Source organism: Schistocerca piceifrons, chromosome 1, assembly GCF_021461385.2.
Source record: "Schistocerca piceifrons isolate TAMUIC-IGC-003096 chromosome 1, iqSchPice1.1, whole genome shotgun sequence".
NCBI classification, from domain to species: Eukaryota; Metazoa; Arthropoda; class Insecta; order Orthoptera; family Acrididae; genus Schistocerca; species Schistocerca piceifrons.
The window spans coordinates 226,806,042-226,827,794 of record NC_060138.1 but is presented as its reverse complement, the minus strand read 5'-3'; the positions used below and the strand labels follow the sequence as shown (position 1 = coordinate 226,827,794).

Sequence of the window (21,753 nt, the reverse complement as noted above, 5' to 3'; positions counted from 1 at the left end):
TCTGTCGTAATGCGTTAGTCCTGCACATGTCGACGAAGAGAACTCACATATACTTGTGCTCATTAAAGAGGCCGCTTCCGGGACGAGGAGGTGTGTCAGCCCCGTTTCGAACCCGCCTGGCGAGCAGACAAGCCTGGATGTGAATTATAGGCATTTTCCAACATCCTAGAAGGTGAATGCCGGGCTGGTGCCCACGTCCTGCCTCACATACTAGCTGCACAAACATTTCGAAAATGTCCCCTCACTTGCATACACAATCAGATGGGGGACACTGTTTCCGTCCTGGAGAAGCTGTGGCTGGGGGAATTGGGGTGGGGGGTGGGGGTGGAAGGGGGAGGCCGAGCAGGAGACTGATGATCATGGACGTTTAGTCTCCGTAAATGCATAATCAGCAAGAGCAGCAGCAGGTTTTATCTTGCCCCTCCTTCTTATCGCACCACGGTGCTGGATGGTTTGTACTGTTGTTCGTTATGGACGCCTAGAGACCATATTTGTCGTTTAGGGACGGTAACGAACTGTCTGACTCGACAAAGCCCTTTCAAAAATCTACCGCGTAGTTCTATCAATCTTCTGACTGGTTTGATGCGCGCCCGCTACGAATTCTTCTCCTGTGCCAACCTATTAATCTCAGAGCAGCACTTGCAACCCACGTTCTCAATTATTTGGGGTGGATGCAACGCGACCCCTGTCTTCCTCTACAGTTTTTATCCTTTACACCTCTTACGTAGCATGGAAGTTATTTTCTGGTGTCTTAGCTGATGTCCTATCATCCTGTCCCTTCTATTCGTCAATATTTTCCAAATATTCCTTTCCTTGTCGATTCCGCGGAGAACATCCTCATTCCTTACCTTATCAGTCCACAAATCTTAAACATTCTTCTGTAGTACCACATCTCAGATGCTTCTATTCTCTTCTGTTCCAGTTTTCCATCGGTCCATGTTGCACTACCATACAATGCTGTGCTCCAAACGTACATTCTCAGATATTTCTTCTTCAAATTAAGGTCTGTGTTTGAAACTAGTAGACTTCTCTTGGCCAGGATTACCCTATTTGCCAGTGCTAGTCTTTTTGTACTCCTTGCTACGCTACCTAGTACAATTCCTTACGTTCTTCTACTTCCTGGTCTCCAGTCCTGATGTTAGGTTTCCCGCTATTTTCATTTTTACTGGTTCTGATTACTGTCGTCTTTCTCATTAAACTGTGCATTCTATTCAGCAGATAGTGTAACACTTCTTCACTTTCACTGCGCATAGCAATCTCATCAACGAACCCTTTCGCCTTGAATCCCACTCCTGAAACTTTCTTTTATTTCCATCACTGCTTCTTCGATGTATCGACTGAACAGTAGAGGCGAAAGACTGCATCCCTTTCTTACACCTTTTTTAGTCTGTTCACTTCGCTCTTGGTCTTCCACTCTTACTGTATCATCTACGTTCTTGTACATTACCTGTCTTTCCCTATAGCTTCCCCTTATTTTCCTCAGAATTTCGACTATCTTACATCTTTTGACATTGTCCAGTGCTTTTTCCAGGTCGACGAATGCTATGAATATGTCTTGATTTTTATTTAGTCTTTCTTCAATTATCAACGGCAATGTCAGACTTGCCTCTCTGGTGCCTTTACCTTTCCTAAAGCCGAACTCATGGTCATCTAACACATTTTCTTTTCGATTCTTGTCTATGTTATTCTTGTCAGGAATTTGAAGCTGACTGTGCAATAATTCTCGCACTTTTCTCCTCTTGCGATCTTGGGAGTTGTATGGATGATGTTACGAGAATAGCCGTTTTATTGCCACTCTCTCAAATGATTTTAGAAATTCCGATTGAATGTTATTATCGCTTCTGCTTTCTTCGATCTTAAGACTTCCGTAGCACTTTAAAATTCTGATTCTAAAACTGAATGCCGTATCTCTTCTAAATCGACTCCTGTTTCTTCTTCTATCATGCCATCAGACGAACCTTGTTCCTCATAGAGGTCTTCAATGTGCTCTTTCCGCGTAACCGCTCTCTCCTCTGCATTTAACAGTGGAATTTCTATTGCGCTCTTAATGTTACCACCCATGTTTCTAATTTCACAGGAGGTTGTTTTGATTTTTCTATATATTGAGTCAGTCCTTCCGACAATCATTTCTTTTTCGATTTCTTTACATCTTTCATGCAGACTTTTCGCATTAGCTTCTCTACACTTCCTGTTCATTTCATTCCTAAGTAACTTGTATTTGTGTATTCCCGAACTTCATTGAACATTTTTGTACTTCCTTTTTTTCTTCGATAAATTGAAGTATTTTTTCTGATACCCGTGCTTTCTTTGTACATATGTTTTTCTTTACAACTTCTGTGATTGTCCTTGTTAGAAACGTCCATTCCTCTCAACTGAACTGCCTGTTGAGCTATTCCTTATTGCAGTATCTATAGCCTCGAAGAATTTCAGACGTATCTCTTCATTCTTTAGTACTTCCGTATTCCACTTCTTGAACAGTGATTATTCCTGACTGATCTGTTAAACTTCAGCCTACTTTTACGTATGACCTACGAGCCATTACTTGTATGTAGATTCAAACCGCTGGTACTGTTGAGCACAAAATAACCAAATCTTTCGTATTTTGTGTTTCTCGAAATAAGCTCGAGTGATATCGGTGTGGTGCACACCAAATCGACGAAAAACTTCGCGTGCACACTACCCCACTTGCCATAATCTCATAACAATGCGTACGTTGTAAAACAGGGATTCTCAGACTTTTCCTCTGCCCCAACACTTTGAGAATCCTGGTACTTTGATCGAATACATTGTTTATTTTGAAGGTTTATATAATTTTTAAAGAATCGAGAAAAGCTCGTTTTATTCAGTGATTATTCGAGTTTTAAATCATAACTAATAACACACAAATCATAATTACTGTGACTTTTCAATCTTTCCCGGTGGAGTGAGTGACGTATGGCCGCACTGTTAGTAAACATAGCGGACAGCGCAAGCGCAGGAGGACCACTCTGCGACTTTGGGCAGAGGGAGTTTGAGTATGTGTTCAAATGTTCAAATGTGTGTGAATTCCAAAGGGACCAAACTGCTTAGGTCATCGGTCCCTAGACTTACACACTACTTAAACTAACTTAACGTTAAGGACAACACTCACAACCATGCCCGAGGGAGCACTCGGACCTCCCGCGGGAGGGGCCGCACGATTAGTGACATGGCGCCTCTAACCGCGCGGCCACTCCGCGCGGCCGTTTGAGTATGGCGCTATCCATCTACAAATCATTAGGTTCAAAAAATGGTTCAAATGGCTCTGAGCACTATGGGACTGAGGTCATCAGTCCCCTAGAACTTAGAACTACTTAAACCTAACTAACCTAAGGACATCACACATATCCATGCCCGAGGCAGGATTCGAACCTGCGACCGTAGCGGTCGCGCAATTCCAGACTGGAGCGCCTAGAACCGCTCGGCCATTCCGGCCGGAAAATCATCAGGCTTGCGTGATTTCCACGCCTGCCATTCTTCGCTTGTGTTCTATATACAGAGCGTCAAAGTGCGTATACCGTCAGTCGTAGCTAGCCACTAGCAAGGTTCAACCACTTGAATATGCCGGAGGAAATACTGTGCAATTGGCACAACGTTGTCCGGCAGCAAACCCGTGAAGATTATTTGCATCATAATTATTGTCAAAACGTCGAAAAAAGTCGAAGTTATTAATAGTGTTTTGCAGATCGTTATTCACCTTCCATCGAACATAGTTTGGGAAATCCTGCTTTAAACTGGAAATGACCCTTGGAGGCGTGTTGAATAGAAAACAGTGCCCACAAACCTTCGTGATTGAACACACAGCGCGCTCTGCCAACACACTATTGGTGCTGGCTCTGACTAATTCCACTATGACTGCAGGTTTATTTGTATCTCTATTCCTGTGGTGAAAATTGAGGAACAGTTTTTTAATCGAGAAAAGAGCACCAATGCTGCAAGTCATGATACCTGAAAACTCTTTGTGCAGTTTATCTTAGATTTCTATAGGAAGATTACAGGCGTAATTTCTTCATCGTAAACGGGAACATTTCTATGTTTCTGATGGTTGTCTGTGTCTCTGATTGGGCAATTTCCTTACAGCAGGAATTGTAATTGTTGTTACAATAGTACTCTTCTTCTTCAAAAGCTTTTGTCTTTGTTTCAGTGAGAAGCTGGCGACATATCCCCTTCGTTTCTGCTGCTGATGTAAATATTTTTGTTCGAGTATTCTTGGAGAAAAGCTGTTGCAGACGTTTCTATGCTTATCGATAAAAACCGGCGGATATTGGCACCCATCGCGACACTCCTCATGTGGCGGTGGTGAGATACACTTCGACGTCGAACAAGTCATCGGCTTTACTCCGTATGCACATGGACAATTGGACATTCACAAAAACTGAGTTTCATATTTTTTGTTGGAGGCACACCGACGAAGAACTGAATTAAAACTAGTTGTAATCAGATTGGAGTCCATACAAACCCCGTTGTGTGCAGCGATCGTTGAATGTACACAACGAACAAAATAACAGCAATCGATAGCGGGCCTCAATACAGGGCACCACACATCTCGGACGTCACATTTGCTTCCTATTCAAACATGTATGTAATGGCTACAGTTCATGTTAGACTCCTGTATGTTCTGCATCAACCAATATTGTTTACTATGTGGCTCTTTGGACTAATTCACCTGTTGTTATGTGGTATGTAATTGTGTAATGCTTATGTTTGCTCTTACGATTCGATGTTTACTATCTTATAGTTGTTCCTGATTCTCTTTCTTTGTAATTTTTAGCACTGAAGATGAATATGTAATAGTTGAAATTTAGTTCTGTCGTAATAAAACGACTGTTTTCGCGACTGATTGCTGTTCTTTTCTCCACTGTCTAGAAACAGTTCTCATCGGCCGAAGATTTTCGGGTTTCCCTTAGTTGTAAGACAAATGCTGGATCTGGTAAACCCCTTCTAATATTCCCAATTGGCTCTCCCTTTTTCCTCAACACTTTCTTGCTCAATATTTGGCCGCAAAGTCCCTCGCTGAGCGATGGGTGATTACCTTTAGGTAAAACAAGGACAACCAGCATCCAAAAGCATTTACTAGAGATTTATTATTCTTTCTTTTTATTCTGTTAAGTGTTCATACATACCGTATATTTCCCTTGTTGGTGCTGTATTTTATGTGATTGCAGAGTGCTTCAAACATTCCACTGGTCGTTGTCACGTAGCGACAGTCGAACACCTGCAAGAAGAAAAAGAAAAAAAAGTAAATCACCTGAAATGTACACACAGTAGTAAGTAAAGCCTTCAGAACGATTACATTCAACAGTGTGTTTTTTGCTACTACTAACATTACTTCCCTGTCGATTCTCTTTTAAAGATAATTACGCTACAATTTATTTTGGATGCAGGGAATGCATAGGTAAAAGTGAATCTTCAGGGTCGTTACATTCCATGGCAAGGAGAGGAGGAGGGGGTGGAAGAGGGGAAAGCAGTGTTGTACATTCTTATCTCGATTTCGGGAGGGGCGAGACTCTTACCCCCGTCTGGTTTATGTCCTCTATTCTCTTTCCAAATCGCTTCAGGTGGCGGTTGGATATTTCCTTTAACATAGCCGCAGTTGTTCATTTTCTTGCATCCTCGTCGGACCAAAGTTAGTACTCCCCTTCTAACAATTGGCGGAAGATCAAACGTTTCATCCTTTCGTGCACAAACTTTTCTGTGCTGGATCTTTCCTCACTCTTACCATTACTTCCGCTTTCTGCTTCTGTGTGAATACAAATAATATGTTCCGAGGAACATTTTCACACGAACGGCAAGAGGAAAAACTGAAATTTATTACTTCGGAGTCACATTCGTTAGGAGCCTTTTACCTCTTGTTGTGTCCTTCAGCCCGAAGATTGGTTTGATGCAATCTGCACGCTCGTCTCTTCATCTCTGCAATGCTAAATCAACATTCAAGCATTTACTGCGCTCAGGCACGTCTCTTTAATGTCGATATAGAATATCTAACAAACGGTGGAACGTTTAAGCTAAAATAATAAGGATGTGCTATCTGTCCGATTGGGTATCGCCTTTAATTCGCTAGTCTTGTTAAGATCAGCGAGTGCTAAATTAATCATCCGTGACAGTGGAGGAGGTTACCTTTAAGCAGAATGATCGCTTTCTTTCTTAAAATTATATGCGACGTGTTTTCTCTGTGGGAGTAGCGATTTATTTCACGATGTCGCAGTTAATTGGAGTAGCCTTCTGCTTTCCTTCATCTCATTTCGCAGCGGAGATCCTTATCGCGACGGTCATTCTTACCACACCTATACGTGACACCATTTACGTGTGAATGTGTGGATTTTTGTGCATTAGTGTTAGTAAGAAGTGCAGATCGACGCAACGCATTGGAGATGACGTCATCGAATACTGCCGTCCGAGATCCCATAGCCGATAGGTGGACCGCACTGGGGTGCTATCGCGGCGGATCTTGCTAGACCGCCCGAGCGGCCATGCACTAGGACTGTCTATCTCCTGTTCAGATGGCAACTGCGAGCTTGTGTGCCACTTGATCTACAGTACGTGGATGCACGTAATACGAGAGCAGCGGAGACGCCTCCGGGACGAATACACTATGTGATCAAAAAGCCGGAGACCCTCGTGTAATGCGGAATTGACCAATAGATGGCATGAGAGGCTGACCCGCCAGTATAAAAGAAGGCAGGGATAGTGTTTGTCGGTAGAGAAGCAGGCACAACGAAGTACGTCGGTCAGGAGAGATCGGGGAGTTCGAACTTGGACTGGTCATTGAATGTCACCTAAGAAACAAACCCTTCAGGAACATTTTAATATTTACTGTTAAAACAGTCTTGATCACAATTTATTTTCTACGGTGACCGGTTTCGACCACTACTGTGACCATCTTCAGACCAATGAGTAAGAACATCCTTCTGCTGGAGAATCAGAAGGAGGTTCTTACTCAATAGTCTGAAGATGATCACAGTAGTGGTCGAAACCGGTCACCGTAATAAATAAATTGTGATCAAGACTGTTTTTAACAGTAAATATTTGTAACACATTGGTCACTGTCACTCCCACAATGTATTCAAAAGTAACATTTTAATACTTCTAATGCTTCCGAAACGAACCGTTGCTAATGATTGTTAAGTGGAAAAGCGAACGAGTAATGACAGCTAAAGGAAGACCATGAAAAAATCGCATGAAATCAGCATGAGGAATAATTTGTTAGTACTAAAGCGCTACCAACAGTCCAACTACCTCAACGATTGTGCGTATGGAGTTACTGAGGTACAAAAGTCGAGCAGCTCTTCGTAAGCCACAAATATCTCCAGTCATTGCTAAGCAACGCATGAGGTGGTGTAAAGACCTCTAGACAGGGAATAATTCGAAACGATTGATTTGGAGTGATGAATTTCGTTATGCCATGTGGCAATCCGATGGAACGGTATGTGTGCAAATACCTGGAGAATATTACCTGTTATCATGTGTAATGCCAACAGTGAAGTACGGAGCTGATTGTGTTTACGGTATGGGAATGTTTTTCGTGGACGGAGTGTCGACTCCTACTGCACTTAAGAAGACGCTGATTATGGAAGCATATGTACACGTGTTAAAGCATTGTGTACTGTGGACGGCATAGGAAGAGGTCGGAGACGATCACTGTACCCGCATGACAATGTACCCTGTCATACAGCAGCATCTTTGAGGATATGGTCTGGCAAGAGCCCGGCATGAACCCAGTGGAACACATTCTTTGGTTTGGTTCCGGAGAAAGAATGGGCTTCTATTCCTCCACAGACATTCAGGACTGAGTCTCCATCATTCAAGCCCTCAGAAAGGCGAAGGTTGCACAAAAATCGCTAATTGTTCATCAAAAGTGTCCGGTTACTTTTGATCAGGTAGCGTAGGTATTTAGGAATGTGGGATATCCAACAATCATTCAGTGTTTTACCTAAAGTGGAGGTGTGACACTGTGGATACTCAATTCAATAACACTGCCATTTCCCCAATGAATTTCTATATATACCCGAGTTCGGTTACTTCAGATGAAGCTGATTGGGAGCTACCTGATCAGTAAGACTATGTAGTCCTTGAGTAGCGCCACCATTTTGTAAAGCGGAATATCTGGCTACGAGAATCATTTCGAACATTTTTCGGGATTCTAAAAGTACTATTGATGTCCTTATTCCGTTGAGTAAATGGCAGAAATGAATGGATCTTATTAAAAAGTACAAATTCCATACACATTAGAATTTGAAGTGTAAAATTCGAGATATCCGAAAACCACATGTTGCGATCCACGTAAATTATTTACCTCAAACAACCTAAGCCATCAATTGAAAATGTGGAAGTGGGCAGGTTAAGCAATGCCCCGCCGACGCTACTCTCGTAAGCGTTACAGTCATGCTGCAAGTACGTAGCTATTACAACGGAAGTAATTGGTGTATCTGATAAGGATCAAATGATTCGCGGTTCAGGTCTACAGAGGGATCCAGAAATATGTTTGATAGTTAATATATTTGGAACAAAATGACACATCGCTGCAGTTACGCGCACTAGCGTAGTTCATTGTTTTTCAACAGATCTTGGCGCTTGTTTTCCAGCAGAAGACAGTGCAGCGATGAATTAAGGAAGATTGTCGACTGAGCAACGCAAGGTTGTATTGAAATGCTACTTGAAGAACGAAAACATGAATGGCGTAATGTGTACGGAACTCAGCCATCAACACGTACAACAGTTTATCGTGTTAGGGATGAATTTCAAGTCAACGGCTTTGTTCAGGAAGTGAGTAAGGAGCGGTCAGACCGACCAAAAACATCGACAAGTTCAGCTTCCAGCGCTGCTCTGTTGTCACAATTTATTTGATACTAGCAGACTTTTTTTAGTGGCGGATTCTCGCGTAGCCTATACCAGTCGCCTTCTTATATTCGCCTTGCTCCTGCTGTCATGCGTTATTTTCCTTCTAAGTTGGCAGAATTCCTTCACGTGGTTACCATGTCATCGCCATATTTTGATGTCAAATTAATTCGTAAGCTTATTTTCGTTACTGCTCAGCTTTGATTCCTTCAATTCACATTGTATGCTCGTTATACTGTTCATTCAGTTCAACAGCTCCTGTAATTTGTCCTAACTTCATGGAGGACAGCAATGTTATTAGCAAATATTGTCACTGATATCGTAACATCCAGAATTTTAATTCCATTCCTTAATCTTTCTTTTATTTCTTTCATTGCTTCTTCGGTACAGAGGTTGAGCAATATAGAAAGAAGGTAGCATCCCTGAGCTAATTCCTTCGCAATCCAAGCACTTGTCTCTAAGTCCTTCATTCTTTACGTTCCCTCATTATCTCTCTTTTTATGAGGTTTCGGAAAATTTGCACCATTTTACCTGCAGTACTAGTGCGTATAAAGCCATAAGAAGTGGCGAGTCCTCTTGCGAACCGGGCCGATATGGCACGGTCTTCGAAGGAGATTTTCGTGAATGTATTCTCGCATGTTTAAATAGGATGGAATGGCCACCAATACATCTGCCACAATTTCTAGGCGGTAAGCGATATAGAAATTACTTTTCCAAGATTCACATCCATTTGTTTAGCAACACCACTTTGCAGACGAACTGGGCATTCAGTAAGACAATCTCATCGCTAGTCTATGGTTTGACGAATGAAAGTAAGGATACTTCTGTAACCGTTCCAGCTCGTCAAACCCCAGTGCGACACAGCACATCCGAAACGACACCGAGAGCGAAGTGTGCGCCTTTTACCCATCTCCGACCAGTCGGTATCTATGTCTACACCTACATATATGATTCTTGCTTACAACAGGGATCCAAATCCAGTTTTAGTAAAGTAATGAGTCGACGAATATGTCTTTTTGTACATGTTTGGCTCGTCTCGCCATATCTGCAGATCGGTAAAGGAGACTCTTAAAGGTCTGATGAGGAGCTTCAAAGATCGAAATCGGTTAGCATGGACGAAATATTTTGCGATCAAGACTGATTAATATATTAAAATATTGTGCAGTGGATGGTGGAGGGTACATCGTACCAGAGTTAGCGATTTTCTCTTCTATTTTCATTCGCATATTGAGCACATGGGGAATGACTGTCTTCACGCTTCTGTGCGCCGACTTATTTATGATGTTTTGAAAAAAAAAAAGTGTCTCATATTCCTGCAGAAGGCAGTACTTCTCAAAAATAGAACAATGGGTGCTATAACTATATGTTCTAAAACCAACACCTGTTACGATACGGACCGTTTTACTTGTCATGAGTAATGTGTAGATTTTGGTGGTGTTGGCCGGCTCACTGTTGCAGTTCATTTTGCGTGGCCACAATAATCACGTATGGCACATGTAAATCCTCGAACAATCATGTAGTTGGATCAGGTGGCTTCTGTATCTGCTGTTGTTGTTTATGTGTTTCAAAAAAATGTTCAAATGTGTGTGAATTCCTAATGGACCATACTGCTGAGGTCACCACCGGTCCCTAGACTTACACACTACTTAAACCAACTTATGCTAAGAACAACTCACACACCCATGCCCGAGGGACGACTCGACCCTCCGGCGGGAGGAGCCGCGCAATCCTTGACGCGGCCACTCCGTTCGGCATTTATGTGTTTAACGAGACCAGACATATAAGGTCATCAGCCTCCTACTCACCACCCAAGCCGGAATCAACGTACCCCATCTGTCTGTGTCTAGAGCAAACCCGATGCGCAAGAGTGAGAAAGTTTTCTTAACGTTTGCGTAGTTTGTATGTGACATGTGAGTACCGGCCTGACACTCACCTAGTGGCACGTGGGAAACCACCTAAAAACCACACCCAGGCTGGCAGGAACAGTGACCCTCGTTGTTGATCCACCAGGCAGTTCGAACTGGGGCCGTCTCCTCTCTTAGTGTGTCAGAAATGGGTGCTTTAACGGGTACAGGTTTCTGGGTGGGTGCTTCAGGATCAACAACTAGACAAGAATTGTCGGTGACAGACTCATTGGGGTATACACTTAACCATGAGACAGTGTCTCATGTCCGATGGATTTGTGAAGGGGGTCCGGTACCATGGACCCGCGATTCATCGAACCTGAATCTATTGGATTTATAGCTATGAGGGCGTTTAAATGCGTAGGTGTGTATGTTACGTCATTCTGATCACATGTATGCCAGATACTATGATGATGGCAGAAGAATGGTTGCATAGTCTTCCTCGAACATAGGTTCCGTAGATTCACCCAATATTCACGTGAACTACGCCGTCTTTTTTTAAATGATTCCCATTCATGTTAACTGATTCTTCCATCGCTTCTTTGTACAACAACTCAGTAATAAATGGAGTACTCAATACTGTGTATGATATACGTAATTAATTAATTTTTGTAACTGTTTTTCGGCTTACAAGTACCTCATGAGACTTTAACTGACTATCGCCGTCAAAGAAGTTACAATATTTGTAAATAACACCGGAAAAGATGTTACTCATCTAGACTGAGATAGAAACACACAGTATATGTCGTCTTTGACAATGTGATGGTAAAGCAATTAACAATTTAAAAAGTTGAACAAAAAATAAGCATAAAGAGAGAACCAGGAGGAGGAGGAGGAGGAGGAGGAGATAGTGTTTAACGTCACGTTTTCAGCGAGGTCATTAGAGACGAAGCAGAAGCTCGAATTACGGAACCATGGAGAAGGAAAGCGGCCATGCCTTTTCAAAGGAACCACCCCGGCATTTGCCTGAAACGATTTAGGGAAATCACGGAAAACTTAAATCAGGATGGCCAGACACGGGTTTGAACTGAATGTGAGCTCAGTGTGCTAATCACTGCGCCACCCCGCTGGGTGGGGGAATCAGGGAAAACATTAACGCTACACTGGAGAAACAGTGCCTATATGAGAATCTGAATTAAATTAACGATCATAATAAAATAAAACTAGTACTTTAGAAGATTACTAAAAAATAGCTTGAAGAGCTATTACATATGGAAAGTGATACAGAAACAGAGTAAAAGATAGAACTGACAATCATGACAGCAGTCTATATGGAGGACTTGGGCAATCACACTACACTGCCCACATCTCGTGGTCGTGTGGTAGCGTTCTCGCTTCCCACGCCCGGGTTCCCGGGTTCGATTCCCGGCGGGGTCAGGGATTTTCTCTGCCTCGTGATGGCTGGGTGTTGTGTGCTGTCCTTAGGTTAGTTAGGTTTAAGTAGTTCTAAGTTCGAGGGGACTGATGACCATAGATGTTAAGTCCCATAGTGCTCAGAGCCAATCACACTACAATAAAAATAAACAAATGAAGGAACAGAAATGAACAAACAGTGAGGAAGTTATGGAAAACTTTGTCAGCTTTTATCTAATTAATAGTGCTACAACTGTATTGTCAAAGATGATATTTACTGTACGTTGGTGGCTCAGTCTAAATGAACAATTTCTTTTCCATCGTTGTTTACAAATTTTGTAACTTATTTGACAACGATAGTCAGTTAAAAATGTGATGATGAACTTGTAAACGGAAAACGTGTTAAATAAATAAATTAACCCTGGAGAACATACACAGTTTGTGCCTTTCATTGATTCTCATGCAAGCATCTTGTTACACTTTCTTGTGGGCTATACTACTCTTGTTACGTTACCAGCAGCTAGATTTTCAATTCGTTGGATGTGAATTATCATGTTTACGTGATCAGTCAGACCTGGTAACATTGGCGTTTTATATAGAGTTTCCTTTACGGATGCGCCGCACTATCCGAGAACCATTCCAAAAAAAGTAATTTAACTGTGGTTTCTTAATATTGATTTTTCTGCATGTACTCGTATTGTGGGCAGCTGTTGAACGGTCACAGTTTAGTGTTTCGCGGGGTCCATTATGGGACGTCTCGCCGCCGGCATAATGGTGCAAGAAAATTCTAGCCGTTTCTAGGTAGGTATTTGTAGTTGATTTACCGAGTCAGGTTTCGCTGTGGTAAGACAAGGACATTTATCCCCATAAATTTGAAATGGTTACGTAGCTAAGATACAAAGGAAGGTCCTAAAGAGGGATATATTACAGATGGAACGCAAAATTAGCAGGGAGTAGTGGGAGGAATTATACTGGCGTAGCTTTTATGGGAAGAACCATCCCAGCTCTCAGACGACTTGACGTAAGGAAACTACAGAAAACTTTATCCACAACGGCTGCAATCAGTTTTGAATTGTTCCACCCGAATACGAGTTATTTAACGACTGCGTCTCGTCGTTCGTTCTCAAGAGCCGAGGCACTTGACTAGATTTAGCTTTAATAATACATTACTGTCCGTGTCAGTAACTCGAAAAGTATTAATTGCTATTAGTATGTAGAGACAATGCTACCGGCTTGATCCAGCCATCTATTTAATACTCTTGCACATGCTTCTTTGTCTTTCAAAATCATCTTTTCTAAATCATCCCCTTCTCTTCCCAAACTGTACACAAGGGATGGAAGGATCTTTGACTTACACGAGAGGATAAACTTCTTGTGATGTTAAGTTCTTCTATTATGGAAGCACTGACTCTTCTTTCCACCCATGGTCGCGTAACATTCTTAGCCAACATTACGTCTCGAAGTCATCAATTCGGCTCTTGTTACTAGCTTACACTATCCAGGTCTTGTAGCCATACCGCAACATAAGGAATTCCAATGATTCCACCAAGCGAATCTTGGTTGTTTTGCATAATGTCCGATTCTCCCAGATCTCTGTGAGTTTAACCATTGTGCCTCGGCCAAGGACGATTCGTGGTCTTATTTATCCCTCTTTCTTGTGCCGTTTATCAGAGATCATAGATATGCCAATCATTCACCGCCTCTAAATCTGTTAAGAAACACGTAAACTGGATTTGTTTGGCCTTTTCCACGTGTATCTCTGTAGTGAAATTCCACCATCCCAGTCTTCCAGTGCGCCTCTAATGACTTAGATGTTATAGAGCTGAGGTGACGTTATATAACCTTATCTGACTACACTTGGCACATCTAAATACCGCGAATGTTCGCCATCCAACGTTATAGTTGCAGAATGAGTTCTTTTAATAGAGACCTTTTAGTAATGATATTTGGTGGTTTGGAGTCCCAGGGTCATTGAATACGTGCCATAACTTGTCCCACATTACACAATCAAACGCCATTTCATAGTTTAGGAAACAAATGAAGAACTGAATGATATGCTGCAAATTCGTGACTGACTCTTATCTTCACCTGTATGATAATAACAGTATTGGAATTACACTACTGGCCATTAAAATAGCTACACCAAGAAGAAATGCAGGTTATAAACGGGTATTCATTGGAGAAATATATTATACTAGAACTGACATGTGATTACATTTTCACGCAGTTTGGGTGCATAGACGCTGAGAAATCAGTACCCAGAACAACCACCTCTGGCCGTAATAACGGCCTTGATACGCCTGGGCATTGAGTCAAACAGAACTTGGATGGCGTGTACAGGTACAGCTGTCCATGCAGCTTCAACACGATATCACAGTTCATCAAGAGTAGTGACTGGCGTATTGTGACGAGCCAGTTGCTCGGTCACCATTGACCAGACGTTCTCAATAGGTGAGAGATCTGGAGAATGTGCTGGCCAGGGCAGTAGTCGAACATTTTGTGTATCCATAAAGGCCCGCACAAGACCTGCAACATGCGGTCGTGCATTATCCTGCTGAAATGTAGGGTTTCGCAGGGATCGAATGAAGGATAGAGCCACGGGTAGTAACACATCTGAAATGTAACGTCCACTGTTCAAAGTGCCGTCAATGCGAATAAGAGGTGACCGAGACTTGCAGCCAATGGCACCGCATATCATAAGTCCGGGCGATACGTCAGTGGCGATGACGAATACACGCTTCCAATGTGCGTTCACCGCGATGTCGCCAAACACGGATGCGACCATCATGATGCTATAAACAGAACCTGGATTCATTCGAAAAAATGACGTTTTGCCATTCGTGCACCCAGGTTCGTCGGTGAGTACACCATCGCAGGCGCTCCTGTCTGTGATGCAGCGTCAAGGATAACCGCAGCCATGGTCTCCGAGCTGATAGTCCATGCTGCCGCAAACGTCGTCGAACTGTTCTTGCAGATGGTTGTTGTCTTGCAAACGTCCCCGTCTGTTGACCCAGGGATTGGGACGTGGCTGAACGATCCGTTACAGCCATGCGGATAAGATGCCTGTCATCTCGACTGCTAGTGTTTACGAGGCCATTGGGATCCAGCATGGCGTTCCGTATTATGAACCCACCGACTCCATATTCTGCTAACAGTCATTGGATCTCGACCAACGCGAGCACCAATGTCGCGATACGATAAACGATACGATAAACCGCAATCGCGATAGGCTACAATACGACCTTTATCAAAGTCGGAAACGTGATGGTACGCATTTCTCCTCATTACACGAGGCATCATAATGTTCTACTAGGCAACGCCGGTCAACTGCTGTTTGTGTATGAGAAATCGGTTGGAAACTTTCCTCATGTCAGCACGTTGTAGGTGTCGCTACCGGCGCCAACCTTGTGTGAATGCTCTGAAAAGCTAATCATTTGCATATCACAGCATCTTCTTCCTGTTGGTTAAATTTCGCGTCTGTAGAACGTCATCTTCGTGGTGTAGCAATTTTATTGGCCAGTAGTGTATAAAGTATCTTGATTTTCTTATCCAGTGTTATTTCTTCACGTGGAATTTTTTATTTTTAACAACTTAATAATAATTTAAAAACACTTGTTGCTGCCCCCATTGACGATGGATGCCTCTCGGTGGGTAACTTCATGCTTCCCGTAACAAGCATGTAAACAGTTCTGTTGTATTTGATTTCGGAACTTTGAGACAAAAATTTGTTCTTTAGCTCCGCACTCGTTACGGATTACACTGTACTACCGAGCGAGGCGGCGCGGTGGTAACATCCTGCATCCCTGTTCTGCAGGTTAGAGGTTCAAATCCGCGACCAACCGTACTACGAGTGTTGTTGAGAAAGTAAAGAACGATCGGTCGCGAATTGGAACCACACTGAAAATCAAAAATGTTTTCTTAGCTACACCTTACAGGTACTTCTCTACACAGTCGCCACTCCGACTTAAACATTTGTCGGAGCGTTATACCAAATTTCCAACACCATCTTCATTGAAGGCAGCCGCCTGTGCTGTCCGATAATTCTCTATGCTTGTCTATAGCGCGTAGCCTGTGCCCAAGTATTGTCCTCGTATCCAGCGTTTCATGTGAAAAGGGATGATATTCAGGAAGAGCCAATTAGGGCTGTGTTGTGGGTGATCGAACACTTCCCATCGAGCAGGCTGCAGGAGCGTCTTCACTGCCCCTGCAGAGTGCGGCTGAGAATTGCCATGAAGAAGGAAGTGCGTGGCAGTTGTTAGGTGGGCTGCATTCATTAAGGCGAAGCCTCTCAGCAAGCCCTCCTACTTGGCGGGAGACATTGTTGTTCTAGGCACCTCTACTCACTCACAGTGCGCTCACAACTGAAAAGAGCGTCTTAGTGCGATCGACGGGCATACAAGAGCACTACCCAAAACGTCTGTGAGAAGCCTCGTCGGATTTTCACAGTATTTTCCATTTCGGGACCGATCGTTCTTCACTTTCCGAATAGCCCTCGTAATGTAGGTATTTCATGATTTCCCTAAATAGCATAAGGCGAATGCGAGACAGGTCGTTCGAAAAGGCACGGACAATTTCCTCCCATATCGTTTCTCTGTTCTAGCGTGCGTTCCGTACTTAAAGTCCGATTTAAAGTACAGGATGGACAAAATAACACTGGCCCAGAAAATATTACACGCACCGTAAGATAGACAACCCAATTAACATCTTCCTCCTCGAGTGTGGATGGCCCAAGATGGGTTCCCTGTCTCAATGTGCATGTAATATTTTATGGGCCAGTGTAATTTTATCCACCTCATAGTTCGCATTTGACAGTGTGCTGGACTGCTCCTACTACCAACACACCAATGGGTCACTGACAGTGTCGATTCTTACTCTATCGCCAGTTCCAACGAGAAAAGCATTGTGCCGGCCAATTGTCAAGTGCCATACTTTCCTGAGCGCTGTAATTTCGCTTTTTTTAAAAGAAAAAACTAACTACGGCTGCAATAAAAATTAATAACAGGTTTTTGTCATCCTTTGAGACTCTGTTAAGTTCTGTACATGTGATTTTCAGAATTTTTTCGACCTTTTCGTGGGATAGAGACTTGCTACGAGTTAAATATTGAATAAGTTGCGAAAATAGCCGTTTTCCGTTGATAATACGTAGCAAATGCAAGTCGATACGGAGCTTTGGAAAGATTCGTTGCGGATAGAGGTGCTTTGGCAATCAACGAAAAAGAAAAGTATTTTGGTAGATTCAACAGTTTTTGAGATGTAGCCAGATAGGGCTTAAACTGTGTTCTGTACCTCAAATTACACTTGATCAAAAACTATGATAGAACTCGGCCCGTAATTGGAAATGAGACAGATGTTTGACGCGCCTGGTAACACATAGAGGTATACACCAGACGCTGAAATGAGTTTCATATGTTACGTGATACAACACTCTGACTGCCAAAACCATCAACTGACGGAACGTGAAAATTTCGGTTGACTGGCGATACCGTCACCTGACCGTATACAGGTTCTACCGCTTCTAAATACGAAATCACGTGTATTGGCGGACTCTTTAGGTCTTCATTGCGTTGCATTGGATATTTAGTTACTAAAGCAGCTGTAAAAATGGCCGGCATTCTAAGAAATGGAAAGCATTCCGTAGGCAGCAGTCAAAATGTTGAGAGATTTTCTATCGTCATGGACAGCTGCGTTGGGCGTCTGCTGAGAGTACTTGTGATTTTCCGTCAGATGTCAACCAATTTAAATTACCAATTCGTCTACGAGACGTCAAACCCTACTTCGCCTTCTACATGCTACGCTCGTTATTGCATTCTGGACTCTGATTGCGGACCATCTAAACCGAATAATTTTATTTGTAGTGAAATGTTAGTTGCACTCAATGTTCATGTCAGGTTAAAAGTGTGAGGACGAGAATTCGTAACCAGGCATCTATGGGCACAGCTGTTCCGGGAAGGAAGGATATGGTCGCTGGACTCTGAACACAAGATCTGATAAGAAAATCAGAAATGGCTCTTTTAATAGACCATTCTGTCATACGCCTTCAGTGATTTTAGGAGACTATGGAAGGTGTAACTGTGGATACTGGACAGGGCATTAATCTCCGCTTCTCCAGAAGGCGAGAGAGGCAGTGCAGTGACCGCGCCACACACCTGGCAAAGTTGTTACAATAGGGCGATCTGCACACCATTCACCTACCGGAACACAGCTTCAACAGCCACTACATTTTCTGGAGACATTACAACCTCTACAGCAGCTCTGGTGATAAGGCCACAGCTAAGGACTGTTGATGTACAGAGAAAGATAGTGACACATTGGAGTTTAGAGGCGGTCACTGAAGGATGCTTGGATGTCAAGGCCCGTAATGCACTGCTTCCGAAGAGCGGGTATCCGAAATTCGCAATTGGATACTGCACTCAATATTTCAGTGCTTCGTTAATGATCAGCGATGCTATGCTCCGAACAATGAAAGAACCCATAAAGCCGCCGGAGTGGCCGTGCGGTTCTAGGCGCTACAGTCTGGCGCCGAACGACCGCTACGGTCGCAGGTTCGAATCCTGCCCCGGGCATGGATGTGTGTGAAGTCCTTAGGTTAGTTAGGTTTAATTAGTTCTAAGTTCTAGGCGACTGGTGACCTCAGTAGTTAAGTCGCATAGTGCTCTGAGCCATTTTTTTGAAGCCATAAAATTCTAGCAAATCATCATAAACCAATGCCTTTTAATTTGTCAAGCAAGGCAGCGTGTGAATTCGTGGAAATTTTCCGCCTAACTCTGTTCAAAATTTCATCCAGTTAACTGGTGTGGGTCCAGAAGAACGGCCTCCTACTTTGCCTATTCAGCTGTTAAGCGATTGGTCCGCCACCCCTCTCTGTAAATATGCACCGGATAACGACGGTTAACGAGGGAAGTTAAAAGTTGCAGAAGCCATTTTCTCCTGCTAATAGCGTCGTGAGTGCACCGTTTTCTTCGGAGTACGTTTAACAAGACTTTAAGTTTTGGCGGGGATCTATTAAACATCTCAATTTTACATGTAGGTAACCATCGTGTTTACATAATTTAAGTACCAACAGAATTCATACTCTTTGGTATCGTGTGAAGTGAATATTTACTTCGATTTGATGTTCATTTTTTACGAAGCATGACTACGGTTTCTGCATCAAATCATCATCCTGATAATGAATAATTGCTTATCTCAGTGAATGGAATGGAAATGAAATCCCATGCTTCTTGACAGAGCGTAGGGGAAAGGTGCGGGAGACCTGCACCGCCGTGCTAGGCAAGGTCCTAATGGAGGTGGTTTGTCGTTGCCTTCCTCCGACCGTAATGGGGATGAATGATGATGATGAAGACGACACAACAACAGCCAGTCATCTCGGGACAGGTGAAAATCCCTGACCCCGCCTGGAATCGAACACGGGACCACGTTTTCGGGAAGCAAGAACGCTGCCGCGAGACCACGAGCGGCGGAAACCCCACTGAATAGATGGGTATATATCCAAATTAGAGGATGCAGAATTTTTATCAGTCTTACTGCATTTTCGATGGGATGACTTTGAAGTTAGTGTATACCCACAACAGGACGATACAGTCGTATCATACACATTATCTTGATCAGAATGAATATTCACAGGCCAGAGAAGATGTTGATAGGTTGGGACGGTTTCGAATTATTAGGCTTTTACTCAGCATGGTGGATTTAGCTGCTTGTTTCCTTCGAGACCCATCTGTAATGATAGTGCATGCTGGTATGCAAATCCTGTCCAACTACCCTCCCATAGATTTTGGTTCATACCAATGTTGTGTGTTGCAATGTTCACAGCTTATTGCATTCCACAGAGAACCCACATCCTATCATCTGTGAACAGATACGTTGAAGTCATTAAAGGTAATGGATGTAATCCACCTCCTCCCCTTTATTAAAGATTAATACACTACTGGCCATTAAAATTGCTACACCAAGAAGAAATGCAGATGATAAACGGGTAATCATTGGACAAATATATTATACTAAATCTGATATGTCAGTACATTTTCACGCAATTTGGGTGTATAGTAATAACGGCCTTGATACGCTTGGGCATTGAGTCAAATAGAGCTTGGATGGCGTGTACAGTTACAGCTGCCCAAACAGCTTCAACACGATACCACAATTCATCAAGATTAGTGACTGGCGTATTGTGACGAGCCAGTTGCTCGGCCACCATTGACCAGACGTTTTCAGTTGGTGAGAGATCTGGAGAATGTGCTGCCAGGGCAGCAGTCGAACATTTTCTGTATCCAGAAAGGCCCGTACAGGACCTGCAACAAGCGGTCGTGCATTATCTTGCTGAAATGTAGGGTTTCGCAGGTATCGAATGAAGGATAGAGCCACGGGTAGTAACACATCTGAAATGTAACGTCCACTATTCAAAGTGCCGTCAATGCGAACAAGAGGTGACCGAGACGTGTAACCAGTGACACCCCATACCATCACGCCGGGTGATATGCCAGTATGGCGATGACGAATAGACGCTTCCAATGTGCGTTCAGCGCGATGACGCCAAACACGGATGCGACCGTCATGAAGCTGTAAACAGAACTTGGATTCATCCGAAAAAATGACGTTTTGAGATTTGTGCACACAGGTTCGTCGTTGAGTACACCATCGCAGGCGCTGCTGTCTGTGATGCAATGTCAAGGGCAACCGCAGCCATCGTCTCCGAGCTGATAGCCCTTGTTGCTGCAAACGTCGTCGAACTGTTCGTGCAGATGGTTGTTGTCTTGCAAACGTCCCCGTCTGTTGATTCAGGGATCGAAACATGGCTGCACTATCCGTTACAGCCATGCGGATAAGAGCCTGTCATCTCGACTGCTAGTGATACGAGGCCGTTGGGATCTAGCACGGCGTTCCGTATTACTCTCCTGAACCCACCGATTCCTTATTCTGCCAACAGTCATTGGATCTCGACCAACGCAAGCAGCAATTCGCGATACGATAAACCGCAATCGCGATAGGCTACAATCCGACCTTTATCAAAGTCGGAAACGTGATGGTACGCATTTCTCCTCATTACACGAGGCATCACAACAACGTTTCACCAATCAACGCCGGTCAACTGCTGTTTGTCAATGAGAAATCGGTTGGAAACTTTCCTCATGTCAGCACGTTTAGGAGGCGCCACCGGCGCCAACCTTTTCTGAATGCTCTGAAAAGCTAATTATTTGCATATCACAGCATCTTCTTCCTGTCGGTTAAATTTCGCGTCTGTAGTACGCATCTTCGTGGTGTAGCAATTTTAATGGCTAGTAGTGTATTAATAAGATTCTTGAGAGGGAAGATCTGTGTAGCTAAGAAATTTTTATTTCGTGGTATATAATTCATTCTTCGTTCCCCGCCCACGTCCATGCCACCATTTTTCCTATATCCGCTGTGACACTGATGGAAGGAGACCTGCTTGGGGCCGGCCGTTTGTGGCCAAGCAGTTCTAGGCGATTCAGTCTGGAACCGCGCGACCGCTACGGTCGCAGGTTCGAATCCTGCCTCGGGCATGGATGTGTGTGATGTCCTTAGGTTAGTTAGGTTTAAGTAGTTCTAAGTTCTAGTGGACTAATGACCTTAGGTGTTAAGTCCCATAGTGCTCAGAGCCAATTGAACCATTTGAAGACCTGCT

At 43.4% G+C, this 21,753-nt stretch overlaps 1 protein-coding gene across 1 annotated transcript in view; it reads right to left on the bottom strand.

Moving 5' to 3' along the window:
• The window catches only part of LOC124790129 (nitric oxide synthase, salivary gland-like), a 705,692-nt gene that overhangs the window by 297,464 nt on the left and 386,475 nt on the right, over positions 1-21,753 (bottom strand). Inside the window, 1 exon segment of the mRNA XM_047257705.1 lies at positions 5,142-5,233. Coding sequence (XP_047113661.1) covers positions 5,142-5,233 — 92 coding nt within the window.